Source organism: Pygocentrus nattereri, chromosome 20 (assembly GCF_015220715.1).
Source record: "Pygocentrus nattereri isolate fPygNat1 chromosome 20, fPygNat1.pri, whole genome shotgun sequence".
Lineage (NCBI taxonomy): Eukaryota > Metazoa > Chordata > Actinopteri > Characiformes > Serrasalmidae > Pygocentrus > Pygocentrus nattereri.
The window spans coordinates 36,422,688-36,444,708 of record NC_051230.1 but is presented as its reverse complement, the minus strand read 5'-3'; the positions used below and the strand labels follow the sequence as shown (position 1 = coordinate 36,444,708).

Sequence of the window (22,021 nt, the reverse complement as noted above, 5' to 3'; positions counted from 1 at the left end):
GGGCTGCACACGCTGCCAGTTCACAGCAGGAGAGTGAACACAGCCGCACACGGTGGCCACAGCAACACTGCTGTGTTGAGTTTCTATCCAATCAGAGCGCACGACAAGTCTGACCCTGTCAGTTTGGCCTTTAGGCTCTATAAACTGACCCTGATCTTCAGCATCACAGGCTCTTTTACTCCTCCTCAATCTAGAGTGGATTAAGCATGGACTCACAGAGCTGGAGCGCCCTCCGCTGGTGAGCTGCACCTGACACAGCAAGTCCAGAGTTTGGACAGCCTGGAAGGTCCAGCTCCACTGCAGACTGGAGTTCCACGCCTGAGGAACCGCAGAAACGTTCACCGGAGCAAAGAGGCGCACTGCAGAACAAAACAAGCATCTACATCAGGCAGGAGAACAAACACACCTGCACTGCTGTTCAGCTCTTCAGTCAGTTTACTTTAACATAAAACCAACAGAAGCCCATCAAGTGAAACTCTAAAGAGCTCAGAAAATCAGCAGGAGGCCGTAAATAAAAGCGTCCAGAACGAAGATCTAATGAAATCAATATTCAGAAATAAGCTATTATTAATAAAGCGCTTCAATAACGTCGTACATAGGAGGAAACGCATCAGCTGCGGAACACGTTTCGGTCCCCACAGAGAAACGTCCTACTATGATCACGACGCTGACCACCCGACTTCAGAGGGGTCACTCTCAGACTCCCTAACGACACTTACCGCGCTCAGTGATGTGGGCGGAGTCGTTCAGCTGGACAGCTTCCAGCTCATTTTCAGCTGTCAGGGTCCAGCTGTTCTCCCAGCGGTCAAAGCGGCACAGCTTCATGTTTCTGTTTGCCTCTACACAGCGCCTAATACACACACACACACACACACACACACACACACACACACACACACACACTTAAAAAAGCTGACCGGTGTAGTGTATATGCTGTACTGTATAAGGTGTAGCGTATAAGGTGTAGCATATATGCTGTAATGTATAAGATGTAGTGTATAAGGTGTAGCGTATAAGGTGGAGCGTATATGCTGTAGTGTATAAAGTGTAGCGTATAAGGTGTAGTGTATAAGATGTAGCGTATAAGGTGTAGCGTATATGCTGTAATGTATAAGATGTAGTGTATAAGGTGTAGCATATAAGGTGTAGTGTATATGCTGTAGTGTATAAGGTGTAGCGTATAAGGTGTAGCGTATAAGGTGCAGCGTATATGCTGTAATGTATAAGATGTAGTGTATAAAGTGTAGTGTATAAGGTGTAGTGTATAAGGTGTAGCGTATATGCTGTAATGTATAAGATGTAGTGTATAAAGTGTAGTGTATAAGGTGTAGCGTATAAGGTGTAGCGTATAAGGTGTAGCGTATATGCTGTAATGTATAAGGTGTAGCGTATGAGGTGTAGTGTATAAGGTGTAGCGTATAAGGTGTAGTGTATAAGGTGTAGTGTATAAGGTGTAGCGTATAAGGTGTGGCGTATAAGGTGTAGCGTATAAGGTGTAGCGTATAAGGTGTAGCGTATAAGGTGTAGCGTATATGCTGTAATGTATAAGATGTAGTGTATAAGGTGTGGTGTATAAGGTGTAGCGTATAAGGTGTAGCGTATATGCTGTAATGTATAAGATGTAGTGTATAAGGTGTGGTGTATAAGGTGTAGCGTATAAGGTGTGGTGTATAAGGTGTAGCGTATAAGGTGTAGCGTATAAGGTGCAGCGTATATGCTGTAATGTATAAGATGTAGTGTATAAAGTGTAGTGTATAAGGTGTAGTGTATAAGGTGTAGCGTATATGCTGTAATGTATAAGATGTAGTGTATAAAGTGTAGTGTATAAGGTGTAGCGTATAAGGTGTAGCGTATAAGGTGTAGCGTATATGCTGTAATGTATAAGGTGTAGCGTATAAGGTGTAGTGTATAAGGTGTAGCGTATAAGGTGTAGTGTATAAGGTGTAGCGTATAAGGTGTGGCGTATAAGGTGTAGCGTATAAGGTGTAGCGTATAATGTGTAGCGTATAAGGTGTAGCGTATATGCTGTAATGTATAAGATGTAGTGTATAAGGTGTGGTGTATAAGGTGTAGCGTATAAGGTGTAGCGTATAAGGTGTAGCGTATATGCTGTAATGTATAAGATGTAGTGTATAAGGTGTGGTGTATAAGGTGTAGCGTATAAGGTGTGGTGTATAAGGTGTGGTGTATAAGGTGTAGCGTATAAGGTGTAGTGTATAAGGTGTAGCGTATAAGGTGTGGCGTATAAGATGTAGCGTATAAGGTGTAGCGTATAAGATGTAGCGTATAAGGTGTAGCGTATAAGGTGTAGCGTATAAGGTGTAGCGTATATGCTGTAATGTATAAGATTTAGTGTATAAGGTGTAGCGTATAAGGTGTAGCGTATAAGGTGTGGTGTATAAGGTGTGGCGTATAAGGTGTGGTGTATAAGGTGTAGCGTATAAGGTGTAGCGTATAAGATGTGGTGTATAAGGTGTAGCGTATAAGATGTAGCGTATAAGATGTAGCGTATAAGGTGTAGCGTATAAGGTGTGGCGTATAAGGTGTGGCGTATAAGGTGTAGCGTATAAGGTGTGCCGTATAAGGTGTGGCGTATAAGGTGTGGCGTATAAGGTGTGGCGTATAAGGTGTAGCGTATAAGGTGTAGCGTATAAGGTGTAGCGTATAAGGTGTGGTGTATAAGGTGTAGCGTATAAGGTGTAGCGTATAAGGTGTAGCGTATATGCTGTAATGTATAAGGTGTAGTGTATAAGGTGTGGTGTATAAGGTGTGGTGTATAAGGTGTAGCGTATATGCTGTAATGTATAAGATGTAGTGTATAAGGTGTGGTGTATAAGGTGTAGCGTATAAGGTGTGGTGTATAAGGTGTGGTGTATAAGGTGTGGCGTATAAGGTGTAGTGTATAAGGTGTAGCGTATAAGGTGTAGCGTATAAGGTGTAGCGTATAAGGTGTAGCGTATATGCTGTAATGTATAAGATGTAGTGTATAAGGTGTGGTGTATAAGGTGTGGTGTATAAGGTGTAGCGTATAAGGTGTAGCGTATAAGGTGTAGCGTATATGCTGTAATGTATAAGGTGTAGTGTATAAGGTGTGGTGTATAAGGTGTAGCGTATAAGGTGTAGCGTATAAGGTGTAGCGTATATGCTGTAATGTATAAGGTGTAGTGTATAAGGTGTGGTGTATAAGGTGTGGTGTATAAGGTGTGGTGTATAAGGTGTAGCGTATAAGGTGTGGCGTATAAGGTGTAGCGTATAAGGTGTAGCGTATAAGGTGTAGCGTATATGCTGTAATGTATAAGATGTAGTGTATAAGGTGTGGTGTATAAGGTGTAGCGTATAAGGTGTGGTGTATAAGGTGTGGTGTATAAGGTGTAGCGTATAAGGTGTAGCGTATAAGGTGTAGCGTATAAGGTGTAGCGTATATGCTGTAATGTATAAGATTTAGTGTATAAGGTGTAGTGTATAAGGTGTAGCGTATAAGGTGTAGCGTATAAGGTGTAGCGTATATGCTGTAATGTATAAGATGTAGTGTATAAGGTGTGGTGTATAAGGTGTGGCGTATAAGGTGTAGCGTATAAGGTGTAGCGTATATGCTGTAATGTATAAGATGTAGTGTATAAGGTGTGGTGTATAAGGTGTAGCGTATAAGGTGTGGTGTATAAGGTGTGGTGTATAAGGTGTAGCGTATAAGGTGTAGCGTATAAGGTGTAGCGTATATGCTGTAATGTATAAGATTTAGTGTATAAGGTGTAGTGTATAAGGTGTAGCGTATAAGGTGTAGCGTATAAGGTGTAATGTATAAGATTTAGTGTATAAGGTGTAGTGTATAAGGTGTAGCGTATAAGGTGTGGTGTATAAGGTGTGGTGTATAAGGTGTAGTGTATAAGGTGTAGCGTATAAGGTGTAGCGTATATGCTGTAATGTATAAGATTTAGTGTATAAGGTGTAGTGTATAAGGTGTAGCGTATAAGGTGTGGTGTATAAGGTGTGGTGTATAAGGTGTAGCGTATAAGGTGTAGCGTATAAGGTGTAGCGTATAAGGTGTGGTGTATAAGGTGTGGTGTATAAGGAGTAGCGTATAAGGTGTAGCGTATAAGGTGTAGCGTATATGCTGTAATGTATAAGATTTAGTGTATAAGGTGTAGTGTATAAGGTGTGGCGTATAAGGTGTAGCGTATAAGGTGTGGCGTATAAGGTGTGGCGTATAAGGTGTAGCGTATAAGGTGTGGCGTATATGCTGTAATGTATAAGATGTAGTGTATAAGGTGTGGTGTATAAGGTGTAGCGTATAAGGTGTGGTGTATAAGGTGTGGTGTATAAGGTGTAGCGTATAAGGTGTAGCGTATAAGGTGTAGCGTATATGCTGTAATGTATAAGATGTAGTGTATAAGGTGTGGTGTATAAGGTGTAGCGTATAAGGTGTGGTGTATAAGGTGTGGTGTATAAGGTGTAGCGTATAAGGTGTAGCGTATAAGGTGTAGCGTATATGCTGTAATGTATAAGATTTAGTGTATAAGGTGTAGTGTATAAGGTGTAGCGTATAAGGTGTAGCGTATAAGGTGTAGCGTATAAGGTGTAATGTATAAGATTTAGTGTATAAGGTGTAGTGTATAAGGTGTAGCGTATAAGGTGTGGTGTATAAGGTGTGGTGTATAAGGTGTAGTGTATAAGGTGTAGCGTATAAGGTGTAGCGTATATGCTGTAATGTATAAGATTTAGTGTATAAGGTGTAGTGTATAAGGTGTAGCGTATAAGGTGTGGTGTATAAGGTGTGGTGTATAAGGTGTAGCGTATAAGGTGTAGCGTATAAGGTGTAGCGTATAAGGTGTGGTGTATAAGGTGTGGTGTATAAGGAGTAGCGTATAAGGTGTAGCGTATAAGGTGTAGCGTATATGCTGTAATGTATAAGATTTAGTGTATAAGGTGTAGTGTATAAGGTGTGGCGTATAAGGTGTAGCGTATAAGGTGTGGCGTATAAGGTGTGGCGTATAAGGTGTAGCGTATAAGGTGTGGCGTATAAGGTGTGGCGTATAAGGTGTAGCGTATAAGGTGTAGCGTATAAGGTGTAGCGTATAAGGTGTAGCGTATAAGGTGTGGCGTATAAGGTGTAGCGTATAAGGTGTAGCGTATAAGGTGTAGCGTATAAGGTGTGGCGTATAAGGTGTAGCGTATAAGGTGTAGCGTATAAGGTGTAGCGTATAAGGTGTGGTGTATAAGGTGTAGCGTATAAGGTGTAGCGTATAAGGTGTAGCGTATAAGGTGTGGTGTATAAGGTGTGGTGTATAATGTGTGGTGTATAAGGTGTGGCGTATAAGGTGTGGCGTATAAGGTGTGGCGTATAAGGTGTAGCGTATAAGGTGTGGTGTATAAGGTGTAGCGTATAAGGTGTAGCGTATAAGGTGTGGCGTATAAGGTGTGGCGTATAAGGTGTGGCGTATAAGGTGTAGCGTATAAGGTGTGGCGTATAAGGTGTGGTGTATAAGGTGTAGCGTATAAGGTGTAGCGTATAAGGTGTAGCGTATAAGGTGTGGCGTATAAGGTGTAGCGTATAAGGTGTGGTGTATAAGGTGTAGCGTATAAGGTGTAGCGTATAAGGTGTAGCGTATAAGGTGTGGCGTATAAGGTGTAGCGTATAAGGTGTAGCGTATAAGGTGTGGCGTATAAGGTGTAGCGTACATTGTGTGTCTTTAGCTTACCTGCCATTTAGAGTGTAGCGTGTCAGTAAAGAGGTCCTCCAGAATCCTGTATCTCGTCCCTTCCTCCAGCGGCACTCGGCCTTCTGCAGGTCCCTCGTCTCACACTCCAGACGCTCGTCACCCGGGGGGTCTGAAACAGCACACACACTCACTGAGCTCAGCGTGCAAAACTCCACACACCCATCCACGCACTTCAGCTCTTCCTTAAGGCTGCAGGCGTTAAAACAGCAGGCGCCACTCTGAACCCGAGATTCTAAGAGTCATAGCTCGATTCACTCACAGCCCACGAACACCACGGCTCCGGTGATGATTTCCTGTGGGGATAAGCAGATGATGTTGGTGCCGGAGGAGCCGGACTGGGGCAGGTTCGTCACGCTGGTAGCGAAACTCCTGCGGCTCATCCTGGTCACCTCCATCTTCCTGTTCTTGTACTCAATGCTGCCGAACTGCCCGCCCTCAGACACGATGCAGCAGAACGTGAGGTTACCGCCCACTGGAACCACCTTATCCTGAGGATACATCTGAGCCTGTTGCTTCACTGGAACATCAGAGCCTAAAATAGATCAACATATAACTTATTGCTTTTAGAGGTGGAGGTCTGGTTCCTATCACCACCACTGCGAACAGCTCTGACTCGGTAGGTTTCTCTAGTATGGACGCTGTTTACAGCTTAAGCACTAAATTAAGCAGAGATTTTATTCAGAGCATTTCTACTGGTCTGCTCAGCACTCAGCATTCATATCCCCATGTATTAAGGGCCCTCGAGTGCTCTGCAGTCATGAACACTGGACTTAAACTGGCTCTGGTTTTATGTAATAAAGATCTCTGCTCTAAACTCTGAATCAGTTAAAGGACACAAGCACAAACAGCCTGAATGCATCAGGTGTGATAAAGTGAACACACCTGAACTCAACACAAACAGAGTCTGTCCAGAAGATGGCGCTGCAGCTCTAGTGCAAAATATTCAACAGTCCTAATCAACAACGGCTGTCAGAATCACTTTGGGTTGTTGATTAAAAAAAATATAGCTATTTTGGGAAATCATTCATTCATTTATTTATTTATTCTTCTTGCCTGATTATTTTCTATGAATTTCAGCTAAAGACTAGATATTTTATTCTAGATAGACTAGATATTTTATTCTCCTTTCACATTATAATATTAACCAGTGTGATGTAAACATTGTCACATAGTTCAATAAAAACTGTGAAAAGTAAATAAAACTATTCTCAGTAACAGGTAGGACTAAATTAAACCTTAGATCTTAAATAGTCCAGCATTTCTGTATCTTGTTCTGAGTGTTTTTATAGCTGTAAATCAGGTCTTGGCTGATGAAGTAAATCCTCAGTAAGGTCCAGCAGTGACGTGTTCTTACCCTGCACGATCTGCAGGGGGCTCCACTGGCTCACTGTGTTCTCCTGTCGAGCTCTGATCTGCACAGAGTGTGAGGTACACTGCAGAGGAACCGGAGAGCGCCAGGTCCAACTACGCTGCCCTGATACGGGATCAACCGCAGCACGTACCGTCACCTACACAGGACAATCATATAAACATTATAATCACATGTATTACACATTATAGTCACCTATATTACTCATTATAATCACCTATACTACTCATTATAATCACCTATATTACTCATTATAATCACCTATATTACTCATGATAATCACCTATATTACTCATTATAATCATCTATATTACTCATGATAATCACCTATATTACTCATGATAATCACCTATATTACTCATTATAATCACCTATATTACACATTATAATCACCTATATTACTCATTATAATCACCTATATTACTCATTATAATCACCTATATTACACATTATAATCACCTATATTACTCACTATAATCACCTATACTACTCACTATAATCACCTATATTACACATTATAATCACCTATATTACTCATTATAATCACCTATATTACACATTATAATCACCTATATTACTCATTATAATCACCTATATTACACATTATAATCACCTATATTACTCATTATAATCACCTATATTACACATTATAATCACCTATATTACTCATTATAATCACCTATATTACACATTATAACCACCTATATTACACATTATAATCACATGTATTACTCATTATAATCACCTATATTACTCATTATAATCACCTATATTACACATTATAATCACCTATAGTACTCATTATAATCACCTATATTACTCATTATAATCACCTATATTACACATTATAATCACCTATATTACTCATTATAATCACCTATATTACTCATTATAATCACCTATATTACACATTATAATCACCTATATTACTCATTATAATCACCTATATTACACATTATAATCACCTATATTACTCATTATAATCACCTATATTACACATTATAATCACCTATATTACACATTATAATCACCTATATTACTCATTATAATCACCTATATTACACATTATAATCACCTATACTACTCATTATAATCACCTATATTACTCATTATAATCACCTATATTACACATTATAATCACACATTCTGCAATTATATTCACACTATATTGACCTACAGTGCAATCAAACATCACACAATCTCAATCTCTCACAATCTCACAAAAAAGTTTAGTGCAAGTGAAGTGTCAGTGCAACGCCAGTGTAGTGTCGGTGTAATGTCAATATAGAGTCAGTGAAGTCTTTATGTAGTCACTGCAGTGTCAGTGTAAACTCAGTGTAGTCTTTATGTAGTGTCAGTGTAAACTCAGTGTAGTCTTTATGTAGTGTCAGTGTAAACTCAGTGTAGTCTTTATGCAGTGTCAGTGTAAACTCAGTGTAGTCTTTATGTAGTGTCAGTGTAAACTCAGTGTAGTCTTTATGTAGTGTCAGTGTAAACTCAGTGTAGTCTTTATGCAGTGTCAGTGTAAACTCGGTGTAGTCTTTATGTAGTGTCAGTGTAAACTCGGTGTAGTCTTTATGTAGTGTCAGTGTAAACTCGGTGTAGTCTTTATGTAGTGTCAGTGTAAACACGGTGTAGTCTTTATGCAGTGTCAGTGTAAACTCGGTGTAGTCTTTATGCAGTGTCAGTGTAAACATGGTGTAGTCTTTATGCAGTGTCAGTGTAAACTCAGTGTAGTCTTTATGTAGTGTCAGTGTAAACACAGTGTAGTCTTTATGCAGTGTGAGTGTAAACTCAGTGTAGTCTTTATGTAGTGTGAGTGTAAACTCAGTGTAGTCTTTATGTAGTGTGAGTGTAAACTCAGTGTAGTCTTTATGCAGTGTGAGTGTAAACTCAGTGTAGTCTTTATGCAGTGTGAGTGTAAACTCAGTGTAGTCTTTATGCAGTGTGAGTGTAAACTCAGTGTAGTCTTTATGTAGTGTCAGTGTAAACTCAGTGTAGTCTTTATGCAGTGTCAGTGTAAACATGGTGTAGTCTTTATGCAGTGTCAGTGTAAACTCAGTGTAGTCTTTATGTAGTGTCAGTGTAAACTCAGTGTAGTCTTTATGTAGTGTCAGTGTAAACTCAGTGTAGTCTTTATGTAGTGTCACTGTAAACACAGCGTCAGTGTCAGTGTAGTATTCAGTGCACACTGTGCAGCTGAGGAGATGAACCGGTCTGGGTTTGGTGCTTCATCCTGCGGGGGTGGAACATAAGCTTTCATTAACAGCTCCACTGGGTGTGTTCAGCTTCTAGTCTGAGTTCACTGTCTGTTTTACCTCCAGCTCTAAAACTGTAATCTCCTTATAATAATAACTAGCCCTCATTAATCCCCCTGCTGTCTACGCCCTGAAACACCTCTCCTTACGCTCCGGTAAAGTGTCTCTGAGGTGCAGCTCAACCGTGGAGAAATTCAGTGGGAAGTCCATGCCATATTACTTTGTACAGTCATCTGTAACCTCTGATAATCTCCCAGTTTCATAACCCTCCTCATATTTTCATTGGGGCTGAGACCAGGAGATTGGCTAGACTATTCAAGCTCATTGACCTTGTTCTCCAGAAAGCAGTCTGGAGTTATTATGGCAGTATGTTTGGGGTCTCTGTCTTGGTGAAACATCCATCCCTGCAGATTCAAGTTCCTGGCTGATGAGATTAAATTCTCCTGTACTATCTCCTGTTACATCACTGCATTCATGGTTCCTTTGATGGCGTGTGATGCTCCAGATCTTCATGCTCCCACCACCATGCTTCACTGCGGGAACTCTCAGGATCAGACACTCCTTTCTCCAACATGACGAGCTGAATTACCACCAAACGGTTCGATTTCTGAGGACTTTGTTCCAGAAGAGTTCTGATTTTCCTAAATGCTCATGTGTCAGTTTTAGACGCTCATCTCTGAGCTTCTCCTTTATCAGAGGAGTTTAGTGAAGAGGGCTGCTGGCTTTAATCTTACCCTCCCAATCATCAGAGGAGAATTCTTGCGTGGTGAACCTGAACATGAACTAGGAATGTTGTACTATCAGAGATGTATATGGTCTTTTTGGAGAACTTCAGGAAGCTCCTTCAAACTTCATAATTATTAATCTTTGTGTGAAATATTCCCAACCAAAGGCAACATCTTTCATAATGAGACCAGGTGCAGCGTTCACTGGAACATGTTAACATTTACAGCAGTAATATCTAGAATTTTACACGCTGAGGCTGACGGACACCGAAATGTTTCTACACTCTTTTCATATCATCTTTGGCACAGAATGTTTCAGTGGTGTCTTACGTTGAGAACGTTCTCCTCCAGCTCAGTGCGAAAGATCTCAATGTCGAAAAGCGCTGCATGGCTCTCCCAGGTCAGAGAGAGAGTCTGAGACGCAAAGTCCTGTTCCAGAGAGAGGCTCTCAGGAACCGGAGGACCTAGAACACAAAACAGACAGAGAGAACCATCACTGACTCTCCGCAGAGTAGAGCCGACAGCTGTGAAAGGAGTGAATCACGAAGGTATTGAGTAAACCTAAACACAGCGATCCACACCTTCCAGCAGTGAAGCTCCACAGTGAAACACTCCACAACTCGCCCAGCACACTCACTGATACTGAGCCTCACACAGAGAACCGTTCTCTCATAGGAACCAACAGCAGCAGCAGCTAGACTGCAGTCTTTAAGAAGAACTGAGACCACCACTTAGCAAAGCTGCTTTACTAATGTTGTTAAAATATATAAAAATCAAATATCAATATCCAGATACATCATCTGATATTACTGAGGCCTAAAGTTTAAAAATAGCACAATAATCATGTCAGTCAGCTTCTATTAAAATAACACAACTACAATCAGACCATCTACAACAGCAAGAGGCCTAAAGTTATTACTACACTATCATTATTATTATTATTATTACTACTATATGTAATTAACTAACTGCTCATTTGCAAAACTGACATAACTGAATTGTTTTAGACAGATAGACAGACAGACCGACAGATAGATAGACAGACAGACCGACAGAGAGACAGACAGACAGACAGATAGAGACAGACTGTGTTTTGTGTATCTCTGAGAGAAAGAGAGAGAGAGAAAGTGTGTGTGTGTGTGTGTGTGTGTGTGTGTGTGTGTGTGTGTGTGTGTGTGTGTTTACTGACCGGTGAGGCTGTGTGTAATCTGGAGGGTCAGCAGGAGGACGATCAGCGCTGTGTTCAACTGCATGATGACCACTGACCACAGAGAGCGAGACCACTGCACCACACTCTCCTGAAACACACACACACACACACACACACACAGTGTTCATCAATAACATTATCAATTATCAGTTAGATTATCAATAACAAATCACAGATAATGAGGACAGTGAGCACTGCAGGTCATCAATACCAATCTGATCAATCATCTTAAATTAGGGGCTGATGAGAATCTGGAATTGAACAGTTCATCAAAAACATTCACTCTCATCTAATCACCGTAACGTTCACTCTCATCTAATCACCGTAACGTTCACTCACATCTAATCACCGTAACGTTCACTCTCATCTAATCACCGTAACGTTCACTCTCATCTAATCACCGTAACGTTCACTCACATCTAATCACCGTAACGTTCACTCTCATCTAATCACCGTAACGTTCACTCACATCTAATCACCGTAACGTTCACTCTCATCTAATCACCGTAACGTTCACTCTCATCTAATCACCGTAACGTTCACTCACATCTAATCACCGTAACGTTCACTCTCATCTAATCACCGTAACGTTCACTCTCATCTAATCACCGTAACGTTCACTCTCATCTAATCACCGTAACGTTCACTCTCATCTAATCACCGTAACGTTCACTCTCATCTAATCACCGTAACGTTCACTCACATCTAATCACCGTAACGTTCACTCACATCTAATCACCGTAACGTTCACTCACATCTAATCACCGTAACGTTCACTCACATCTAATCACCGTAACGTTCACTCTCATCTAATCACCGTAACGTTTACTCACATCTAATCACCGTAACGTTCAGTCTCATCTAATCACCGTAACGTTCACTCTCATCTAATCACCGTAACGTTCACTCACATCTAATCACCGTAACGTTCACTCTCATCTAATCACCGTAACGTTCACTCACATCTAATCACCGTAACGTTCACTCACATCTAATCACCGTAACGTTCACTCACATCTAATCACCGTAACGTTCACTCTCATCTAATCACCGTAACGTTCACTCTCATCTAATCACCGTAACGTTCACTCTCATCTAATCACCGTAACGTTCACTCACATCTAATCACCGTAACGTTCACTCTCATCTAATCACCGTAACGTTCACATTCACATCTAATCACCGTAACGTTCACTCTCATCTAATCACCGTAACGTTCACTCTCATCTAATCACCGTAACGTTCACTCTCATCTAATCACCGTAACGTTCACTCACATCTAATCACCGTAACGTTCACTCTCATCTAATCACCGTAACGTTCACTTCACATCTAATCACCGTAACGTTCACTCTCATCTAATCACCGTAACGTTCACTCACATCTAATCACCGTAACGGTCACTCTCATCTAATCACCGTAACGTTCACTCTCATCTAATCACCGTAACGTTCACTCATCATCTAATCACCGTAACGTTCACTCTCATCTAATCACCGTAACGTTCACTCACATCTAATCACCGTAACGTTCACTCTCATCTAATCACCGTAACGTTCACTTCTCATCTAATCACCGTAACGTTCACTCACATCTAATCACCGTAACGTTCACTCTCATCTAATCACCGTAACGTTCACTCACATCTAATCACCGTAACGTTCACATCTCATCTAATCACCGTAACGTTCACTCTCATCTAATCACCGTAACGTTCACTCTCATCTAATCACCGTAACGTTCACTCACATCTAATCACCGTAACGTTCACATCACATCTAATCACCGTACGTTCACTCACATCTAATCACCGTAACGTTCACTCACATCTAATCACCGTAACGTTCACTCTCATCTAATCACCGTAACGTTCACTCACATCTAATCACCGTAACGTTCAGTCTCATCTAATCACCGTAACGTTCACTCTCATCTAATCACCGTAACGTTCACTCACATCTAATCACCGTAACGTTCACTCTCATCTAATCACCGTAACGTTCACTCACATCTAATCACCGTAACGTTCACTCACATCTAATCACCGTAACGTTCACTCTCATCTAATCACCGTAACGTTCACTCACATCTAATCACCGTAACGTTCACTCTCATCTAATCACCGTAACGTTCACTCATCATCTAATCACCGTAACGTTCACTCACATCTAATCACCGTAACGTTCACTCTCATCTAATCACCGTAACGTTCACTCACATCTAATCACCGTAACGTTCACTCTCATCTAATCACCGTAACGTTCACTCACATCTAATCACCGTAACGTTCACTCACATCTAATCACCGTAACGTTCACTCTCATCTAATCACCGTAACGTTCACTCTCATCTAATCACCGTAACGTTCACTCACATCTAATCACCGTAACGTTCACTCATCATCTAATCACCGTAACGTTCACTCACATCTAATCACCGTAACGTTCACTCTCATCTAATCACCGTAACGTTCACTCTCATCTAATCACCGTAACGTTCACTCTCATCTAATCACCGTAACGTTCACTCACATCTAATCACCGTAACGTTCACTCTCATCTAATCACCGTAACGTTCACTCACATCTAATCACCGTAACGTTCACTCTCATCTAATCACCGTAACGTTCACTCACATCTAATCACCGTAACGTTCACTCTCATCTAATCACCGTAACGTTCACTCTCATCTAATCACCGTAACGTTCACTCACATCTAATCACCGTAACGTTCACTCACATCTAATCACCGTAACGTTCACTCTCATCTAATCACCGTAACGTTCACTCACATCTAATCACCGTAACGTTCACTCTCATCTAATCACCGTAACGTTCACTCACATCTAATCACCGTAACGTTCACGTCTCATCTAATCACCGTAACGTTCACTCACATCTAATCACCGTAACGTTCACTCACATCTAATCACCGTAACGTTCACTCATCATCTAATCACCGTAACGTTCACTCACATCTAATCACCGTAAACGTTCACTCTCATCTAATCACCGTAACGTTCACTCTCATCTAATCACCGTAACGTTCACTCACATCTAATCACCGTAACGTTCACTCTCATCTAATCACCGTAACGTTCACTCTCATCTAATCACCGTAACGTTCACTCACATCTAATCACCGTAACGTTCACTCTCATCTAATCACCCGTAACGTTTCACTCACATCTAATCACCGTAACGTTCACTCTCATCTAATCACCGTAACGTTCACTCACATCTAATCACCGTAACGTTCACTCTCATCTAATCACCGTAACGTTCACTCTCATCTAATCACCGTAACGTTCACTCTCATCTAATCACCGTAACGTTCACTCACATCTAATCACCGTAACGTTCACTCACATCTAATCACCGTAACGTTCACCACATCTAATCACCGTAACGTTCACTCACATCTAATCACCGTAACGTTCACTCTCATCTAATCACCGTAACGTTCACTCACATCTAATCACCGTAACGTTCACTCACATCTAATCACCGTAACGTTCACTCTCATCTAATCACCGTAACGTTCACTCTCATCTAATCACCGTAACGTTCACTCACATCTAATCACCGTAACGTTCACTCACATCTAATCACCGTAACGTTCACTCTCATCTAATCACCGCAACGTTCACTCACATCTAATCACCGTAACGTTCACTCTCATCTAATCACCGTAACGTTCACTCTCATCTAATCACCGTAACGTTCACTCACATCTAATCACCGTAACGTTCACTCTCATCTAATCACCGTAACGTTCACTCTCATCTAATCACCGTAACGTTCACTCACATCTAATCACCGTAACGTTCACTCTCATCTAATCACCGTAACGTTCACTCACATCTAATCACCGTAACGTTCACTCTCATCTAATCACCGTAACGTTCACTCTCATCTAATCACCGTAACGTTCACTCTCATCTAATCACCGTAACGTTCACTCACATCTAATCACCGTAACGTTCACTCACATCTAATCACCGTAACGTTCACTCACATCTAATCACCGTAACGTTCACTCACATCTAATCACCGTAACGTTCACTCACATCTAATCACCGTAACGTTCACTCTCATCTAATCACCGTAACGTTCACTCACATCTAATCACCGTAACGTTCAGTCTCATCTAATCACCGTAACGTTCACTCTCATCTAATCACCGTAACGTTCACTCACATCTAATCACCGTAACGTTCACTCTCATCTAATCACCGTAACGTTCACTCACATCTAATCACCGTAACGTTCACTCACATCTAATCACCGTAACGTTCACTCACATCTAATCACCGTAACGTTCACTCTCATCTAATCACCGTAACGTTCACTCACATCTAATCACCGTTACGTTCACTCACATCTAATCACCGTAACGTTCACTCTCATCTAATCACCGTAACGTTCACTCACATCTAATCACCGTAACGTTCACTCACATCTAATCACCGTAACGTTCACTCACATCTAATCACCGTAACGTTCACTCACATCTAATCACCGTAACGTTCACTCTCATCTAATCACCGTAACGTTCACTCACATCTAATCACCGTAACGTTCACTCACATCTAATCACCGTAACGTTCACTCACATCTAATCACCGTAACGTTCACTCTCATCTAATCACCGTAACGTTCACTCTCATCTAATCACCGTAACGTTCACTCACATCTAATCACCGTAACGTTCACTCTCATCTAATCACCGTAACGTTCACTCTCATCTAATCACCGTAACGTTCACTCACATCTAATCACCGTAACGTTCACTCACATCTAATCACCGTAACGTTCACTCTCATCTAATCACCGTAACGTTCACTCACATCTAATCACCGTAACGTTCACTCTCATCTAATCACCGTAACGTTCACTCTCATCTAATCACCGTAACGTTCACTCTCATCTAATCACCGTAACGTTCACTCACATCTAATCACCGTAACGTTCACTCACATCTAATCACCGTAACGTTCACTCACATCTAATCACCGTAATGTTCACTCTCATCTAATCACCGTAACGTTCACTCACATCTAATCACCGTAACGTTCACTCACATCTAATCACCGTAACGTTCACTCTCATCTAATCACCGTAACGTTCACTCACATCTAATCACCGTAACGTTCACTCTCATCTAATCACCGTAACGTTCACTCACATCTAATCACCTCAGTATTACAGCCACGCACTGAAAGAAGATCAGCAGCATTAACCAAGTCAAACCCAAATGACGGAGTAAATGAACAGGTGGTCCCTGCGCTGCATTCTGCAGGTCTCCCAGTGGCCCCTGATTCAGATGAGCTTTCAGAGGACTGAGATGTTTCTGAACTGGAGTCCTCAAACTATCCTGAGAATGTCCTGAAGGTGCGGGTCTCTACCTGAACGTGACTCCTGCAGCTGTGGACTTACTGACACTGAGCATGTTTACCTTCAGATAAACATCATCAGTCCCACAGTCTGACTGAGACGTGTTCAAACACGCCAGCCAGGCTCTTTCACTCTGTGGAAGCACATGTGCACCATATAAACGCAGTGATAATGTCTTCTCTATGTATTTTTCAAAACCTCTGTTTTTCACCATTTTCCGTTTTTGGCATAAAGTAAAAACGCCCGCTGACCTCCACACGGTGTGTATATTTCTAGATGAATGGACCAAAACAAGTGGCCCAAAATGACTTGGAATGTCTGGTTCCATTGACTTGCATTAATATTTAAGCATGTTTTTTATCTCCTGTAAAAAGGCTTTATTTCAGTGGTGCAATATGTAAGTATCTATATATAATCCTGACATGTCCAACATGTATTATTTATGAGCGATTATTTACATGCAATAGTGTCTCTATACATTATATATGTAATGTACGTATAATATAAACATATACGTTAGTACTTGTATGTAATAATACACTTAATTCTAATTCTACTCAAAATGAACCGTTTCTGCTGTTTTAGTTTAGCAGCTCTGTTTTTCTCTAAGGAGTTCAGTCTCGTGCCAACAGATTCCCACACAGAGCGACTCATAGTGAAAGCTGCTCTCACACTCAGAGTGAAACAGAAACTGGCCCCAAATATCACTTTAATTCAGTAAATACTTCTCCACTGAGACCTGGCCCTGCTCAAACCCTGACACTCATCACGTCAACCTCCACTGCGGTTCTGTAACCAGCGAGGACTCTCAAACCGATCAGCGCACCACTTCTTCAACAAGCGATTCAGCGAATCAAGAAAACTGAGCGGAGATGAAATTTCAACGATGATCCTTTAACAAACGATTCAGAGCATCATGGAATGACTTCAAAATCATGACACTGTCACAATAACAGAACCATATGCAACACGTTCTCCATCAGTCTGAAGAACCGTTTCACCATGTAGAGAACCATTTGAGCATATGCGAGTAGGACGACTGTCTTCAATGAGGAACCCGTGAAGAGCTCTCTTTAACAGTCCACCCTGTGGATGTTACTGGTGTAAAAGGCGACTTGTTAATACGGGAACGCCTCGGAAGCAGCAGCGCTGCAAAAACAGATGGGTTGCCATGGTTACTGCTTAGCTCTTCAGTCAACTGGGGAAAAGGAAACAGTATATATGCCTGATAAAGAACTTCTAAAGCACATCAAATGAACTTCTAAAGCACTTCTAAAGAAACCCCCTCCCCTCCCCTCCACACACACACACTCGTTACTGACATGAGAGAGAGAGAGAGAGAGAGAGAGGAACGGGGGAGGAGAGAGAGAGAGAGAGAGAGAGAGAGAGAGAGAGAGAGAGAGAGAGGAGCAGGGGAGGAGAGAGAGAGGGGGGGAGAGAGAGAGAGAGAGAGAGAGAGAGAGAGAGAGAGAGAGAGAGAGAGAGGAGCGGGGGAGAGAGAGAGAGAGAGAGAGAGAGAGAGAGAGAGAGAGAGAGAGAGAGAGAGAGAGAGAGAGAGGAGCGGGGGAGGAGAGAGAGAGAGAGAGAGAGAGAGAGAGAGAGAGAGAGAGAGAGAGAGAGAGAGGGAGAGAGAGAGAGAGAGAGAGAGAGAGAGAGAGAGAGAGAGAGAGAGAGGGAGAGAGAGAGAGAGAGAGAGAGAGGGAGGGAGAGAGAGAGAGAGAGAGAGAGAGAGAGAGAGAGAGAGAGGAGCGGGGGAGGAGAGAGAGAGAGAGAGAGAGAGAGAGAGAGAGAGGCGGGGGAGGAGAGAGAGAGAGAGAGGGAGAGAGAGAGAGAGAGAGAGAGAGAGAGAGAGAGAGAGAGAGAGGCGGGGGAGGAGAGAGAGAGAGAGAGAGAGGGAGAGAGAGAGAGAGAGAGAGAGAGAGAGAGAGAGAGAGAGAGAGAGAGGCGGGGGAGGAGAGAGAGAGAGAGGGAGAGAGAGAGAGAGAGAGAGAGATAGAGAGAGAGATAGAGAGAGGCGGGGGAGGAGAGAGAGAGAGATAGAGAGAGGCGGGGGAGGAGAGAGAGAGGGGGAGGAAAACCCCTCCTCTTACTGGAAGGTGCTCTGCAGCTCAGGTTTCCCCGCTTGGCTGAGTGCTCGTTACACTAACGGCGGCGCTGCCTCTGTATTTGCTCAGCCCCCGCAAACCGACTCGGCCTCCACGGAGCGCTCGCCTCCTAAAACAACAAACGCCAATCAAAACCTTCTGGCCTAACGACAGTAAAACACTCCTCTACGTTCTTCTGCTGCTACACTCATGATCTTCCACCTGATGAGGACGCCAGCCGTGGGCAGCGGCGGTGTGCAGGTTCACTCTCACTGCCCGCACTGCAGTCGGCAGCTCCACTGCATGTCGCTGCACTGCTGCATGCAATCGCACCAAAGCACAAAGCAGGTCTGGCACTCCACTAACACTTCACCGTTCACTGAGCTCAGCCAGAGCGCCGCGAGCACAACCCCATGACAGAGGGTCTCATCACCATTCACCAACTACCCAGTTTAATCTAACGCCACTTCCACGCGCAGCGTCCGCCGCTGAGGAAAACGCAGCCCGCAGCTGGTCCCGACACGCCGCATCATCAGCACGCCGGCTAAAGCTACGGTGAAGGCCACTGAAGATGATGAGGCCGATTTAGCCACTGGTTTTACCTCAAACATACTGTTTTGAAGCTCTAGAGACCATACACAGGGTGTGACATCACAACTCCACCAATAGCAGAGCAGCACTGCTACAACTCCACCAATAGGGGAGCAGCACTGCTACAACTGCACCAATAGGGGAGCAGTCGATCTAAATATCCACCAATAGAAGAACAAACAGCTTAGTCCATGTAAAAGTGGGCGGAGCTGGTGACCTGAGCAGGTCAAACCCTCAGCCAATCAAAATAAGCTTTAAATAAACTCAGAGCACAACACAAACCCTGAGTACGCTCCAAAACCGAGAGCCCACATGAAGGAGCCAGTAACTGCAACAGATGACGGGTTCTGTTGGTCTGTCTCAGTGCTGTGGACCGAACACACTGTTCTGGTGTTCTGGTGGAGGTGATGTTCTGGACAGAGCCGTTCTCCTCACAGGTTCCTGTCCCTCAGGCTGTGTGGACTCTGGCTGAGGCTGTGCTGCCTTCCTCTCCCACAGTGGCTGTAATGAGGCAGTTAATCAGTAAACCGCTGTCAGCGCCATCAACAGAACCCAGAGAACGTTTCCAGTCCAGACTGTTTACGCTCTGTTTGAGTAAACTGAGTTCTCCACAGTTTAGAACACAACACTTCACTTTCACACGCGCCGCTCGTCTCTCTGATTCACTCTGACACATTCATGAAGCTCAGAGAGAACACAGCACCCACTTCAGAGGAACCGTGTCTCCCTAAATAGAACCGCCACAGAACTGAAACCCACACACACTACTTCACTCAGCTCAGTGAACGCCCGACGCGGCCCAGCACTCACAGCAGAACACAGCTGAACAGAACACTCAGAACACACAGAACAGAACACTCAGAACTGTCAGGACAGAACACTCAGAACACTCAGAACTGTCAGGACAGAACACTCAGAACAGAACACTCAGAACTGTCAGGACAGAACACTCAGAACACTCAGAACTGTCAGGACAGAACACTCAGAACTGTCAGGACAGAACACTCAGAACAGTCAGAACACTCAGAACAGTCAGAACACTCAGAACTGTCAGGACAGAACACTCAGAACAGTCAGAACAGAACACTCAGAACAGTCAGAACACTCAGAACTGTCAGGACAGAACACTCAGAACAGTCAGAACACTCAGAACTGTCAGGACAGAACACTCAGAACAGTCAGAACAGAACACTCAGAACTGTCAGGACAGAACACTCAGAACAGAACACTCAGAACTGTCAGGACAGAACACTCAGAACAGTCAGAACACTCAGAACTGTCAGGACAGAACACTCAGAACAGAACACTCAGAACTGTCAGAACAGAACACTCAGAACTGTCAGGACAGAACACTCAGAACTGTCAGAACAGAACACTCAGAACTGTCAGAACAGAACACTCAGAACAGTCAGAACAGAACACTCAGAACTGTCAGGACAGAACACTTAGAACAGAACACTCAGAACAGAACACTCAGAACTGTCAGGACAGAACACTCAGAACACTCAGAACTGTCAGAACAGAACACTCAGAACAGAACACTCAGAACTGTCAGGACAGAACACTCAGAACACTCAGAACTGTCAGAACAGAACACTCAGAACAGAACACTCAGAACTGTCAGGACAGAACACTCAGAACAGTCAGAACAGAACACTCAGAACTGTCAGGACAGAACACTTAGAACAGAACACTCAGAACAGAACACTCAGAACTGTCAGGACAGAACACTCAGAACAGTCAGAACACTCAGAACTGTCAGGACAGAACACTCAGAACAGTCAGAACACTCAGAACTGTCAGGACAGAACACTCAGAACAGTCAGAACAGAACACTCAGAACTGTCAGGACAGAACACTCAGAACAGAACACTCAGAACTGTCAGGACAGAACACTCAGAACAGTCAGAACACTCAGAACTGTCAGGACAGAACACTCAGAACAGAACACTCAGAACTGTCAGAACAGAACACTCAGAACTGTCAGGACAGAACACTCAGAACAGTCAGAACACTCAGAACTGTCAAGACAGAACACTCAGAACAGTCAGAACAGAACACTCAGAACTGTCAGGACAGAACACTTAGAACAGAACACTCAGAACAGAACACTCAGAACTGTCAGGACAGAACACTCAGAACACTCAGAACTGTCAGGACAGAACACTCAGAACACTCAGAACTGTCAGAACAGAACACTCAGAACAGAACACTCAGAACTGTCAGGACAGAACACTCAGAACAGTCAGAACAGAACACTCAGAACTGTCAGGACAGAACACTTAGAACAGAACACTCAGAACAGAACACTCAGAACTGTCAGGACAGAACAGTCAGAACACTCAGAACTGTCAGGACAGAACACTCAGAACAGAACACTCAGAACTGTCAGGACAGAACACTCAGAACAGAACACTCAGAACAGAACACTCAGAACTGTCAGGACAGAACACTCAGAACACTCAGAACTGTCAGGACAGAACACTCAGAACAGAACACTCAGAACTGTCAGGACAGAACACTCAGAACTGTCAGGACAGAACACTCAGAACAGTCAGGACAGAACACTCAGAACTGTCAGGACAGAACACTCAGAACAGTCAGAACACTCAGAACTGTCAGGACAGAACACTCAGAACAGAACACTCAGAACTGTCAGGACAGAACACTC

The 22,021-nt window shown here is 43.0% G+C and overlaps 1 protein-coding gene across 5 annotated transcripts in view; it reads right to left on the bottom strand.

Moving 5' to 3' along the window:
* The window catches only part of lifra (LIF receptor subunit alpha a), a 49,050-nt gene that overhangs the window by 9,938 nt on the left and 17,091 nt on the right, over positions 1 to 22,021 (bottom strand). For 3 of the 5 annotated variants that reach the window (XM_037531829.1, XM_037531830.1, XM_037531833.1), the window contains exons 2-8: positions 11,259 to 11,367; positions 10,400 to 10,533; positions 7,072 to 7,225; positions 5,977 to 6,249; positions 5,697 to 5,826; positions 720 to 850; positions 217 to 359 (exon numbers count right to left, since the gene is read on the bottom strand). In XM_037531829.1, coding sequence (XP_037387726.1) covers positions 217 to 359; positions 720 to 850; positions 5,697 to 5,826; positions 5,977 to 6,249; positions 7,072 to 7,225; positions 10,400 to 10,533; positions 11,259 to 11,322 — 1,029 coding nt within the window. In that variant the 5' untranslated portion in view covers positions 11,323 to 11,367. Of the gene's footprint in view, positions 1 to 216; positions 360 to 719; positions 851 to 5,696; positions 5,827 to 5,976; positions 6,250 to 7,071; positions 7,226 to 10,399; positions 10,534 to 11,258; positions 11,368 to 16,521; positions 17,046 to 18,765; positions 19,099 to 22,021 lie in introns of those variants that run through there. The other 2 variants (XM_037531831.1, XM_037531832.1) reach the window with 2 other exon arrangements.